Consider the following 14,534-nt stretch of genomic DNA (forward strand, 5'->3'; position numbering starts at 1 on the left):
TCAGTGAGATATAAACGGATCTAACCGCAAAATACTTGGCCTAATTATAAACAGGCCGGGTCAGATGGGATTGCCTTGTTTTCTGATTTGGTCCTTGATTAGTCCAATCTTTTTATCATTTAAAATATTTTTTTGTTAAATTAAAATATACTGTTCTAATGTAAATATATTTATAAAAATTAAAAAAATAAAATATCTAAAAATTGAGACGGCTCTAAAATTTTATATATGGTTTTAGTATGATTGGCTTCTACTGTTATCTTTTTTATAGAATAAATCCAAAACAATCAAATTTTGTTAGGTCTCCACCTACGAGCTTTCTGAAGGTCAACTTCGACGGATCGGTGCTGGATGGAGGTACGTGGGGCGGTGCGGGCTTTGTTATACAGGGCCCGTACTCCATGGTGATGGCAGCGGGTGGTTGTCAGTTATTTGGCACGTCGATTTTCGAGACGGAGTTGCAAGCTGTCTAGGCAGGTCTTCGACATGCGCGGCAGGTGCTGCAGGCTAGTTCAATCATCCTGGAGGGCGATTCGGCCACAGTCATCGAGTGGATTCAGGGAGGGAGGGGGCGAGTGGAGAAAGCACAAAGCACCTCCTCATCCGGAACATAGGGATGATGATGAAAAATGGGGTAGCCTTTGATGCTAAGCATGTATTCAGAAAAGCCAACAGAACGGCTAACTGGGTGGCTGCCTACGCAGCCCATCACTCAGGATGCATTCTGTGGTTAAGAGAGGGAAGCTGCCACAGGCACTCCGTAAACTTGTAGTTTTTGATTTTATTGAATGTATTCGTACACGCATTGTATAAAAAATCCGTCAGAAAAAAAAAAAAAAAAAAAACTTATTCTACTTGGTTTACTATGCTCTACCCTTTCTCTCAAGGGTTCTCTGAATTATAATTAGCAAGTAGCTCCTTAGATTGCTTAATTTTAGGCTGGTACCTTTGATGAGATTTATGACACGAAATAATCCAAAGATAAGGTGGAGGGGATAAGGATGACCCCACTTACAATTCCTGTCCCTATCCTCCTTTAATTTCTATGGGATTTTAATAAAGAACCAAGGCTCCATTTCGGAATGCCGACGCCGGACGGTACCGTTCTAGATAGAGCTGCCCTCCTTATACTTATCCGGAATTATGAGATAGCATACGAAATCTTATCCTATTGGCACATGGGCGCCCTCGGGTAACGTTTAAAGCGGTTTGCTGCGATCTGAAACTTTACTTTTAACCTGTTAGACCATTGCCCAGATTTAACTGAAGAACATAAAAAAAAAAAAAAAGGCAAGAAGTCAGGGAGGTCAGTCTTACTCCCTTAGCATGATAGCTTCCAACTATGTGGCCATTGTCCTCCCTTGCTTGGTAGAACTAAGTTAATGGCCACTTTAAGTCTCTTGGTAGATCAATTTGATATTAGTGCTCTTATCACCTTGTTAACTAGTCAATGAATTATAAATTTTATAACATGGAACATGATTAATTATAAGAAACATTAATTAATACTTCGACAATATCCTTAATTTTATGATTTCTTCCAAGTTTAACCAGTGATTATGTTTTATTTCTTTGGTCACTAACTATAACAAATTATATTGCTATGCCTGCTGCAATAAGATCTTTATTACACTTTCCATCCCAATCACTTGTGAACTCATTATTGCACTTATTCTTTTTTATGTCACCATATTAATTTTTAAGGTTCATCATAGTAAAGTACAGATTAGCAGAATGAAACAGTCAGTATTAGGAAACAAAGGATATTGCAAAAAAAAAAAAAGGGGGAGATTTAATGCCCTGACAAAAATTGAACCCCTAGTCAAACATTGACATGTTATTGAAGATAATGATGCACATAGATAAGATCAAAAATATTAACTGTCCTTTTCATATAAGCAGATGTACTTGATATAGAAAAGAAAACATATACAAGTAAAAGTTGCCTCTACTTTCCTATATGTCACCCAATAGATAGAATTAGTTATTCTTGGAATATAAATAGTCATTGTCGCTAAACATGGTTTTCATTAGAAGGTCTCAGCTATTAAATTCTTCTTCTAATCTTAAATCAATTACATGAACATAGGAGTCATCTGTTGAAAATAATGTCTTGGACAATAGATCGATCAGAGTAAAACCATTGTCCTTTCGGTCTACTTTGGCGGTGGCTTTTAATACAGCCTACATCTCAAAGTTTATGAATAGTCTAATCTATACAGCCATGTTCGAAAGAAATCGAATCTCAAATTAAGGAAGCAGCCTCCCCTAGATGAGGCTACCTAACCTAGAAAATTAAAAATATGCACACTCTATCTATGTTAATAGTAATGTTCGCTAACCATGAACTATGTAACCATTACCAACTTCACATGAGAGATTAGTAGGTAGAGCTCCAACTTGCTCTAATTGAAACACAAACATGAGAGTTTTGGTTTCAATCACTGGCAATTCGTGTGCTGCAAAACAGCGCAGCTGATGAGTGGAAGTAGATGATAATTTTTTTCCTTAAAAACTAAGAAAATATAAAATATATATATATTTTTACAACGGTGGCTTGCATGCAGTGGGCATGAGTGCAACCAACAAAATCAGAAAAGAAAAGATAATACAAAGGATAAGGCACCGACACATCCAAGGTTAAAGGGCCGCGAAGAAGGTAGGAGAATGTTTGATGTGGGCGGATAAGTTTTATTCATACTTTTTCCATCCAAAGGTGAGTACGTCACACCTGGCACCACTAAAGCTACCAACAGACCAATAAACGCTTCTAGACCCCATGTCCAAACAGTGTCACCACATTTTAATCGACGCATAGGATAATTCAAACTTGGAATCATGCGGTTAGAAGACAACGCCTAGTTCCACTGGGCACCAGGCTCAGAGATGTATATTAAAATCAAAGTAGGATTGCAGGTACCACTGCAAGTAATACTTGCAAATCCTCCTGCCCATTTTTGTCCTTCCACCAGCATACCACCGAAAGCGGTTGCACGGGAAGGCCACCTCGCACCCCCAGTCCGGCTGCCATCAGGTGCCATCCATGCAACTCCCCAGTACGCCAACGTCCCACCTCGGGGGACCACCGCATCCAACGGCGTTCCATCTTCCACGTGTATCAGTTCCACGTCATCACCGTCCGTTTCTTCTCTTCCCTCTCCTTTAAAAAAAAAAAACTCTCCACCTTTTCCTCCTCCTCCCCACTCTCCCTCTCCGGCGCCACTCCGGCGGCATTTCCACAGCCACCCCTGGCCACCTCCGGCGTTTTTCCAAGCTATCGCCGGAGTGGCTCTCTCGTAAATAAGTACGATCACCGGTGGTAATGGTATTCTCTTGACCATTTCTTTTTTAAAAATTTATTTTGTTTATTTTGTGAATTTGATTTTTTTAAGATCTAAATTTGGAAACGGAGATGGGAAACGCGAGCGGGAAGGAGGGAGAGAACGGGCCGGGCGGGCCGTCGGCGAGATCGGACGGCTGTGATCAGGCGGACTACCGCATGGTGGGCGGCATGGGGAGCTCGCCGCCGGAGAGTCCCGGACGATCCCGTTCCCCGTTCATGTTCACTCCTCAGGTCTTTGATTTGTCTCTTGGTCGAGCTTCCTCTTTTGGTGATTTCTTTCTGGATTTTGTTTTGTTTGTGCTGTTTTTGTGGTTAGTTGTGCTGAAAGTGCTCACTTTTTTTTGCTCATGGTTTGATTTAAGATGCTTTGCCGTAGTTCTTGATGGGTATTTGTGTGTCTGTTTGTGATTTACTTGTTCTCCGGTTTCTTTGCGTTTGATTTGATATTAATTTTGTTGTAATGGGAGTTATGTTTGGTGTGATGTTATTTGGATCTTCGGTTATGCGAACAATGCCTCTTGTGATTGATTGCAGCATGGTTGGTTGTTGTTTGTGTGTTTTTGAATTAGTTCTTCTTTGATGATTATTGGTGATAATTTACTGAATAATATGGATCTTGTTGGATCAAGAGTTTCTTGAAATTTTGTCAATTATTTTTGTTTTGAACTTGGTGAACTCTTGAGCTTCATGATATTGTTTGCTAGCGTTTGGAGTGTGATTTATACTTAATGACTTAGCAATGAACTGCGGAAAGCGATGTGCTGGCGTCCCTGTCAATTCGTTGTCACGGGCAATTGCTTTTGGAAGCTCTTTATCTGGCATTAGTTTTGACAGTGCTACATGAGATATTAGAAAATGAGGATCTCCAAATGCTGTCATTAACGACAACTGGTCAGATATGAGACCCTGTTTTTGCTGCGAGACATCTTGGCGACAAGCAGAAGAGTTCTATGTGTTCCTTGAGGTACTGAATAATTAGATTAGTTTGTCTTGAATTTGTTATGTGCATTCTTTATTGAAGCTCCTTATCTGGCTTTAATTTTAGCGGGTACTACTTTTATGGTGAGATATTAGTAAAAGCAATGTCAGAATGCGGTTGTTGGCGATAGCCAGTTGGATCTGAGGCCCTGTTTTTGCCGTGCAATGACAAGTTGATCACAAACAGAAGAGTGCTGCATGTTTCTTGAATATCTAGTAATTAGATATGTTTGTTTTTTTTAGAATTGTCGGATATGTGGATGACCATGATAACGGCAATTGGGAATGACTGGAATATTATTTGGGCAATAATTGGTTGGCCATTGGGCCATCCATTTGCCATGAAAGCCATCAGCAACACGTCGAGAGATGGTGAAAGTGGTGGTTTAGGATCTGAGCTAGTGACTGTGAATCTCTTCAATCTTCTGGCTCTTGGAGTGTGGTACATGTGGAGACATGTTGATGGTACTCAAGAGATAGGACATCTCAAAAACTATCCTTATTCAACTAATAGTCATTTATGCTTTAATATGTCAATTCTTTATGTACCAGTCGTATGTGAAACACCTGAGAATATAGTGAAAAGATGAAGCCGAAGATTCTAAATCTAGCAACTGTATTTTGCTTGAGCTTCAATCCTTAATGGAGTTGCATGTGGAACTAAGCATAAGGATTGGCTATCCTATGATGATGTTCTTATCAATGAAGACTAATTACTTTAATACACTAATATCTAGCTATATCGAGAAGAAAATGTGAAGGCAGTGTGTATTTGATTCAAATATTGAAGCCAGATATCATGTTGATTCATTTTTGATTTCCCAAAGATATATCTGCAAGTTATTTGGCATGAAAGTACTTAATAATAGAAAGCAGATTAGATGGACGTTACCCCCCTGCCCCCTCGGGGGGATATCCGGTCCTCAACTGGACTGCACCATATGTAATCATTAAGTTGAGCACTAGATGGAAAGAATTAGAAGATGACCGTGATCCGTTAATGAAATTAAGATTTGAAGTTAAAAGACTTGCATTCAAGAAAGTGGAACATGATGGCCGCTGATTGAACTACATTAGTTCATGGCATGTTAATGTGATCGGGTATCACACAACAAATCCCTTAATTTTAAGCTTGAGGAGGAGATTAATTTTATAAGTTGGCTTTGATTCTTGACACAAATCAGATGCATTAGGTAGTTATGTTAACCTTGCACATATATGGGAGCTAATATTTGGTGTTTCATGTTTTCCTCCTCAAGAGTTTTATTAGGTTTAGACTTATTCATTCAAACATGTATATTTTCATAGATAATGGTTTTGTTAACTCTCAAGACACCATTTATTTGAAAACTTTTGGCCTTTCTCTTCTTCTTTATACACGTTGAGTTATTTAGAATCTTCAAAATGCCTCACTGATCATTATGTTACTGCTTGATTAAACACCATGATTTGTGGTGAATGATCAAATTGTAGCATGGTTTAGTAATACTAATTCTAGTTCTATGATAATCCATCTCTAGTGTTAAGCCTATTAGATATTGTTGACACATTCCTATCAGCTTCAAGTGGTTTATTTGACATGGTATCAAAGTGCCAAGTTTGCTGGAGGTCATGTGTTCGAAACCCCTGAAGTCAATTATTTATTTAATCAACCCCAAGGGTTTAAATCTTAGTACTAGGCCCGGATCCTAATTTGCTTCTAGGACAGTATGGTAATGGCTTAGGATGCTACAATAGGACATACCAAAACAGCCAAGAACAAGAAAAGAAACAAAAAAAATGTGTCCTGGTCGATCCCAGCCCTTCTTGGCTGCCCCATTTCTGTTCGCAAGTGTTAGGATGAAACTAGGATGATTGGGATAGATCAGGATGTGGGGAAATCCCGGTTCCAAAGAAATGGTGTCGTGTCCTAGGTACCAGTTTTCTGTCGAAATGGTACAATGGTGACTATACTATCCTATTTTGATGGGGCCTAATTCCTTGATCAACTAAGTTGGTACCTTGACTCATCTTAATTGTCTTGACTCCCTCCACATGCTTGATCTGGTTTGCACATGAATAGAGATGTTAAGCATGATATATGTTATCAACATGGTATGTTGAACTGGCCCGTACAGGTTGGTTTAGTGCGTACCGAACCAGTCCGGTCTCTAACTGGTCCGATTCGGTATTAAAAATCGGTACTGGCTCGTATCGGTCCGATACCGGCCCGTACCGGTCCCGTACCGCTAGGCCAATTTTTTTTTGGCTTTCGGATGCATAAACAGTGGCACCGGTTCGGTACCAATTCAAACCGGTCCGAATCGGTACCGAACTGGTCCGGTGGCCGACTGGTACGCCTACCGGTACCGGTTCGGTGATCCTTAGTTGTTAGCCCATTAGCTTTTGGGCCAAGTGGTTAGTTAACGTGGAGTCCATCCTATTGAAACTGAAATACATGATAGTCGTTGGTTTCCTGGCAACCATAAAATTTGTTGTAGTCCAACAAATGCTTACCATTTCAAGCTTCTTTTATCATTCATGTCTCATTTATTTCTTCATGTGCTTATGTTCCTTCCCATCTATGTTTCTAACCTGATAACGTGCACTAACACATCATGGGAGGAAGAAATGAACGTTACCATTTGTGACAATGGATTTATTTGCCAACTCCAATAGTTGGGACTTGGCTTGATGGTTTTAGCTGTATCTTAGTCTCAATTTCTTCATTGGCATAACTTTTTCTTCATTATCATGATGAATCCGTGGTTCTTAAAAATTGATCTGACTCATTAAATGATTTGCAATAGCTTTAATTGTTCAAAATGCGGATGAGCGATTTGTGTAATTTGGGACTTGCATATTGAAGCCATTGAGGATGATCTAGTATGGATTAGGATCATAATTACACTTATCATTTATTATAGATTTGATATAGACTCATGATTTTTCTGCCCTACATCTTATTGTCTATGTTTCATATTTCTGTTTTCCTTTTTGGTGATGTATATGGTCCAAGCACAGAAATTGATTCACAAGTTCCATAATGTTTGCACTGTGCATTAGCCATTGTTTAATAGTTCTTGTTGCTCAACTTTGTGATACATCAAATCGCTTCTTATCCTCAACTCAAGGATCTGCACAGATAATTCCCCCAAGTTATTGATGATATTGAGTCTAGTGAATTTTTTATTTTGCTTTTCACCTCAACTCTAATAGCCATGATGGCCCTTTTTTGATAATTACGGAGGGGAAGACACCACCAGGATTCAAAACATGGGCCTCTCCCATGTGGAGAGGGATGCCAACCAGCTGAGATAAGGATGGTTGGCGGCCTGAAATGACCTTGAAACTTCATATTTTGTTCAAAATCTGGAGAATATCTTTAGTTTCATGTTTCTGATGTTTTCAGATCTATCTAATAATTGCTTCACAGATCCATATTATATGTTTACCCAGCCAAATGCATGATCTTGGCACATCTGAGCACTAATCTCTCTCTTACTGGATGTGGTCATAGGGAGTAGCTGTTAAATGGTTAAGTAGCACCAGCAAAACCGTGTAGTTTGCATTGCTCTTTCTAGTATGTCTCCATCTAAGGATGTCTAAAAATTTTCATTTGAGAATATCTTTTGTGTTGCATGGGTAAGTTCATTAATATCCAATTTTTTATCTAAATAATTTTTCTGCTAAATAATAATACGATCTAATCAAATTGATGTTACAGAAGCAGTACTTCTAGTGGACATAATTTATTGGGCTCCTATATTTTAATAAGCTGTCCTTATATTATCTCTGGGGAGGGATTTTTTTTGCTACCTTTCTGATATTTCTCTATATATTGTCACTTGTTGGTAGCGATTTTGTGATTTAGTTTGAAAAGGAAGAAAATCAAGAGTTCCCATTCTCTGTGTCTGGTTTTTCAATTGCTGAGAGATACATTTTAAAACAGAAGGAAAATCTTCAACCAATTGTTGGGAGGATTTCATATTCTTCTAAGAGATGTTTGGGAAGTTCTGATGAAGATCTAAATTTGAGCAATATATTTGCAATCAAATATAGCTGATTGGAGGGTCGACAATAATCTAGGGGAGCTAAAATTTCTAACTTTATTTGGTCAGTAATTAAATGGTAATACATATTAAGTGATCTACCATAACACTATCCTACATTTGAGGCTTCTGGTTTTTAATCCTTAACTGCCATTTTGCCCTCTCTCGTGTTTCTACTCTTTCGTAAACTTGCCTTTTGTCATCCTTTGGAGGCTTGTTTCTTTGAAATAATATCCCAAAATTGCATATGAGCTCGAGTCCCATAGTGGCAAATGCAACTCTCCCCAATCTCCTGATTTGACACCTAAAATGTGATTATTCATATATTCTTGAATTGTATGAAAAACAAGAGTTTGCTTATGAACAATTCAAAGTGTTGGAGGCAATGGATTATGTAGTTCTTTAGGAAGGGTTTTCACACCATGGATTAGAGATCCTTCCTTTGAGGATTCATACCATATTATCATCTAGTGCAGACATCCTTCGAGATTATATGTGCTCACCATTTCTGCATGTTTGAGTTCATGGTAGATTATGCAATCATGATCTTAACATTATTTTATTGTGAGTGTGCTTGTTGAAGTTATATGTTACAACTTCTAATTTAAAATGTTTTATGTCCTTAGCAAATCAGGTGCTTGTTTGCGTAAATGTTATGCTGAGCGCTTTGGCATTATTCTTATATGATAGATTTCTCCAATTTGCTCACCCTAGCACTTAACATTTTTAGCAAATTTGTTTATTAAAACCAACACAGTCAAACTGGGTGATAGCCTAGTGGTTGCATCCCTCCTTTATTGGAGGTTCCAGGTTTGCAGTCCAAACTTTGGCAGGTGGTTCACCTTGTGTTTGGCCTGGGTAATTCACATAATTTCTTTGAAGTGGTTGGTGATGCCCCCACCACCATTCTCAACTAGGAGAGACTTTTGAGTTCAGTCAGCTAGATGATGCAACCACAATCATAACATTGTTTTATGTGAGTGCGCTTGTTGAAGTTATATGTTACAACTCAATTTAAGATGTTGATGTCCCTAGCAAACTAAGTGTTTTCTTAGGTCAACTTTGTGCTTAGCACTTTGGCATTGTTTTTACATGATAGAAGATTCCTCCAACTTGCTCGCCCTGGCACTTTGAACTCACAATTTCTTTGAAAAGATTGGTGATGTCCCATCATTATTCTCAACTTGGACAGCCTTTGAAATCCTTTACATGCTTTCCATTTTGTAGACAAAGTCCATACATCTATGCATACTTTGTTTGTTCTGCAGTATTTAATTATGCATATTTCTAGTTATCAAGGTTTTAGATGCCAGTACTAAACTCCATGCTGTTTTTCTATGTATTGTGCCAAACTGGTACTTAACTTAGACAGGAAGATGGACAGCTTTTGAAATGTTTTGCATGCTTTCCATTTTGCAGCCAAAGTTCATACATCTCTGCATACTATGTCCATTCTGCAGTATTTAGTTACACAGATTTCTAAATTATCAAGGTTTTAAATACCGGTACTGAAGTTCATTCTATTTTCCTGGGTATTGTACCATACCACTACCAGCTGTATGTACCGAAGCTGTCAGCTTTCAAAAAATTGAAAAACCATTGATATTAACCAATACGATTGTATGGTACTGCTAATACTGAGCAGTATGGCCAGTATGTACTGGTATGTCTATTTCGATATCCCGACACCCATACCGGTGCCAGTTTTGTGCCAGAAAGGTATGGTACTGGTTTTTTGAAACCACATAGTTATGATAGGTAGGATATGTATATCTAATGCATTATGAGTTTTCATTTGACCATGATTGCAATATGCTTTTGAAGGAAGACTACAAGTAGATGCACAAAAAAAATGTTCTATCATAAGTTTTCGGTTTACTTTGCCTTATTTTTTTTTAAGAAAAGACAGCATATTTTGTAGTCCAAATACTATATTCTAGGTCACAGCTGGTGTAGCATCATACTAGTGAGGTATCACTAATTGTAGATTTTGATGGATACTTATTGATATGATATAAGATGACAAGAATCAAATCAAATCTGTTAGATGGAAAAAAGAATTCATGGAATAGATGGCAATTAATGTAGGCTTACCAAAGTTGGAGCCTGCCTTTTCAAATATCAGTTTCAAGTGCTTGGAGCTTACTTAACTAGTAATAGCTGTTCTGAAACAAATTAAAAGGTGAGTTTATGTTTCAGATTCCAATTGCTCCGCTGCAGAGAGGTGCTGAGATCCCTCCAGTTTTCAATTATACGAGGATGAACTCCTCTCATGGGCATTTGGATGCTCCCCTTGAAAAGGGAATTCCCACATTGATTACATGGAACTATGGTGGAAATGATGTTGCTGTGGAAGGGTCATGGGATAACTGGAGCTCAAGGTAAATGCTGTTAGAGAAGTAACGGTCTGTGCTCATCATCACTTCCATTTATTTTTCCAGAGTAATCTGGTGTGTGAATAATCAGAAAGAACAGAAATTCCAAGACCTACTGTATTTTACATGCGAGAATTTCTCAGGAAGGTGTTACAGAGGTCAGGCAAAGATCACTGCATCCTGTTGGTCCTCCCATCTGGGGTCTATCAGTACAAGTTCATTGTTGATGGTGAATGGAGGCACATTCCTGATCTTCCTTGCATGACTGATGACATGGGGCAAACGGTTAATCTTCTTGATGTCCATGTCAGCATTCATCGTTTTTTTTTTCATGTGCTCTTATAAGCAAGGACGAACATATTGGTAAATTGACCAGCATCTCATCAACCTTTGTCCTTCTTATTCCAGGACTATGTTCCAGAAAATCTGGAAAGTGTTTCTGAATTCGAGGCACCACCATCACCAAACTCCAGCTATGGTTGGTCATTTCCTGTGGATGAGGACTTTGCAAAAGAGCCACCAGCCCTTCCCCCCCAGATGCATGTTACAGTCCTTGGCCCCCAGAGCAACGAGGATTCTCCAAAAAAGCCCCAGCATGTTCTTCTCGACCACCTCTTCATCGAGAAAGGATGGGCTTCGCAGTCGCTGGTTTCCCTTGGCCTGACCCACAGGTTTCACTCCAAGTATGTGACTGTCGTCCTCTACAAACCTATGAGAAGGCAGTAGAAACATCAGCAAAAAATTTCTGAGGTTACAGAAACAGCTGCCACCCTCCCCTCTGTAAATAAGGGTGCTGCAGCTGCTGTAGGTTTAAGGTGCTTCTGTGCTAGTGCTGTGAACCCTTTACTTTTATAATAAGCTCGTCTCAGGATTATGTTATATTTTTTGAGCTTTTTATCACTCGGCAAGTTCCCGTTTACTATATAACCTTTCTAAGTTCTAACATGACGAGTTCATGTTGGATTGTAGATGGCCGCATGGAATTGCTCGTCTCTCATTGTGTCTGCCTAGCAATGGCAAGGTACTCGCTCTGTCTATATGGAAGTTGGCCTTGTTGCATATCTGTGGCTCTGTAATGATTAATGGTAGAATGAGCTAAGAGGCATGACAGTAGTCGTTGTTCACTGCTAATCGCTATCGCGTCCCATAAGCTTAGATGGGAAGAAGATGGTTTTAGCAACACAGTTGTAGCCACATGAAGCCATTGATATTATTAAATAGGTTTCCATTCCTTTGTGTACTTCTTCCACCATTTGCAAACCAAAGCCTTGAGAAGGAAGAAATGGATCCGAGTTGTGCATGGCCAATTAATCAATTGCAGGAATGTTGAGGTCTTGAGCATTGCTGGATCTGAGAGATTGTTGTGATAATTTTTCCTTCATCCAAAGTCTATTTGCTTTTTACATGCTGGTGGGGGCTTCGATCCCATCTCAGATAGCTCTAGCTTCAGCCACTTGGTCTGTTTGTAGGATGGTGCAACCCAGAACCTCCCCATTATTCCCATATGTTGGTCATCAATATTTATTATTTTCGAGCAGAACTATGCAATCATGGATCCTGGATAGGTTCCAAGCCACTCCTCCTTACTCAAAACACACAGAGACTTTAATGTTAACAGTTCAGAGCATTATCATGAAGCTGGGAGAGAGCCCCAAAAAAGAGAACTCGAAGAAGAAGGCCAGACCTTTCCACGGGCACGAGACTCCCATTATTTAGGAACCTATGGAAGCTTTTAACCGAGAACACTCCGGTTGAATCCCATCTCCCCTGCGGCAAAGGTTTCCATGGCACCTCCTCTACCCTAAGCATTGCCAGAAGTTGTTCTACCTCAGCTAGGCTGCTAGAGTCCGAAGGCACTGTGAACATGGGAGTACGTTTCACTTAAAATGTTGTCATCGACTCTCCCTTCCTTCTTCACCTTTCGGCAAAATAAAAGCTTCCAGCTCAATGGTCAAGCCAGAATTGAGCTTATTTTCTCCTCTTTAAACTTTTTTTCGGAAGGCTGGAGCCACCTAGAGGACTCCTTTCCGGGTATTTGGAGTTCTCATGGCTGAGCAGGCCCAGTGAAATAACATTCCAAGTATTTGTGTCCAACATTGTTATCCCTTTATCTTCCCTGAGGTTAGTAGAGCAGCTCATAAGGGATTTCATCTGGGGGAGGAGTGGGAGCCACCTAGTGGCATAGGAGGTGGTTTGTCAGCCGATTCGGCACGGTGGCTTGGGGGTGCCTTCGTTGGTGGCGAAACGGGAGGCGTCTGTTATGCAGCTGGCAGCTAGTTTCATGTTGGAGCCCGAGAACTTATGGTCCTCCTTGATGAGGGCTAAGTATGGTGCACTGACGGTTGGTGGTAGGGCAGGGCGGCTCCATTCTCCTATCTGGAAGGAGATTTGTGCTAGAGCTCCATTGGTGCTTCCGGTAATCCGGTGGGCCATAGGGGACGGGCTGTCGGTGGATGTCCTCAAGGATAGCTGGGCGACTGATCTACCGAATAGCAGACTACCAACCATCGTGGATTCGGGCAGACTGTCGGGGCACAGGGTCTGTGGCTTGCTTATCCCAGGAGAGGGGAGATGGGATGTGGATCTGATACGGAAGGCCTTTGGGGAGCAGTTGGTGGAGAGGATTTTGGCTTTACCGATACCGACCCAGGAAGAGCCAGATAGATTGGTATGGTTGCCGACAGGTCGGACGAGGGTACGGGCCAGAGATATTCACGCTTGGGCCAGTAGGGAGCCCGATAGGCGGATTGACGGTGGTTGGATATGGAGGATGAGGGTGCATCCCAGGGTGGCGCTCTTTCTTTGGAAGGTGGCCTGGGGCTACCTTCCGACCAGGAGTGTGTTGGCTAGGCGGGAGATGAGGTTGGATCTACTTTGCGAGAGATGCCTGGATGCTGAGGAGACTATTAGCCATGTACTGCTTCGATGCCCTATTGATGTGCAGTGTTGGAGACGTGCATCTGCGCTGCTCCCTCCGCTGTGGGAGACGCTGGAGGATATGCTTCGGTACCTGCGTGAGTCTACTAGGAGGCCGAGTTCTGCTGAGACAGGTACTATAGTGACTTACTTAGCCTATCATATTTGGCTGGACAGGAACGATCGCGTGTTCGAGGGCGGACGATCGTTCCCTCGAGTTGTGATTGAGAGAGCCCTACGGCAGGCGGCGGAGGTATCTATGATGGCCTCATCGAATCCACCCGAGAGGGCCAGGGATATCTGGGGTACCTGTATTGCTGTTTCAGCATTCAGATTTAGCTACTTTTCTTGGGTACCCCCACCCCCTGGTTATCTTAAGGTGAATTTCGATGGTGGCATGGCAGAGAATGGCGCCTCTGGGGGCGTGGGCTTTGTGATTAGGGATCATGTAGGCGGTCTTGTGGCTGCTGGAGGACGGAGTACACCTGGTACGACTGTCGTGGGAGCGGAGGTGCGGGCAGCCTGGGAGGGCATTTTGTATGCGAGACGGGTGTTGGGGGCCGATTGCCTCTGCCTTGAGGGTGACTCTTCCACGGTGATTGATTGGATACGAGGTGTCAATACATATGGAGATGGCCATCCCCTGATACGGGACATGCGTAGATTGGTGCGGGAGCTGACTTTCTATCAGATATCTCATGTATATCGGAAGGCGAACAGTGCAGCAGACTGGGTCCTATGTTGCCCGGCACTCTGGGGAGTTTCTTTGGACTAGCTTAGAGTGCATCCCACACTCCTTATTTTGTTTAGTTTCTTTTGATATGTCAGGTTGTATTCACGTTAGAGGTACTTGAAATGAAATACCGCTTTGACCAAAAAAAAAAAAAAACA

The 14,534-nt window shown here is 41.0% G+C and overlaps 1 protein-coding gene across 6 annotated transcripts; it reads left to right on the plus strand.

Annotated features, from left to right (window-relative positions):
* The first annotated feature begins 3,165 nt into the window (after positions 1-3,165).
* LOC103722961 (SNF1-related protein kinase regulatory subunit beta-1-like) lies at positions 3,166-11,598 on the plus strand. Of its 6 annotated transcripts, none has more exons than XM_008813717.4 (5): positions 3,166-3,304; positions 3,393-3,574; positions 10,552-10,733; positions 10,871-11,033; positions 11,136-11,598. In XM_008813717.4, exons 2-5 carry the CDS (start codon positions 3,413-3,415, stop codon positions 11,451-11,453), a joined length of 825 nt encoding a protein of 274 aa, XP_008811939.1. In that variant the 5' UTR covers positions 3,166-3,304; positions 3,393-3,412; the 3' UTR covers positions 11,454-11,598. The 6 variants fall into 6 exon arrangements, with proteins under 6 accessions (XP_008811939.1, XP_008811940.1, XP_008811938.1 ...); XM_008813718.4 differs by having other exon boundaries at positions 3,177-3,325; positions 3,411-3,574; XM_008813716.4 differs by having other exon boundaries at positions 3,180-3,325.
* Positions 11,599-14,534: the final 2,936 nt, after the last annotated feature.

Source organism: Phoenix dactylifera, chromosome 3 (assembly GCF_009389715.1).
Source record: "Phoenix dactylifera cultivar Barhee BC4 chromosome 3, palm_55x_up_171113_PBpolish2nd_filt_p, whole genome shotgun sequence".
Lineage (NCBI taxonomy): Eukaryota > Viridiplantae > Streptophyta > Magnoliopsida > Arecales > Arecaceae > Phoenix > Phoenix dactylifera.

What these genes read in the sequence shown, in the direction of transcription:
- LOC103722961 (XM_008813717.4), top strand. Translation starts at nt 3,413, where the DNA reads ATGGGAAACGCGAGCGGGAAGGAGGGAGAGAACGGGCCGGGCGGGCCG. An exon ending in CGTTCATGTTCACTCCTCAG is followed by an intron (nt 3,575 to 10,551) that starts GTCTTTGATTTG and finishes TTTATGTTTCAG; the next exon opens with ATTCCAATTGCTCCGCTGCA. An exon ending in TTAATCTTCTTGATGTCCAT is followed by an intron (nt 11,034 to 11,135) that starts GTCAGCATTCAT and finishes TTCTTATTCCAG; the next exon opens with GACTATGTTCCAGAAAATCT.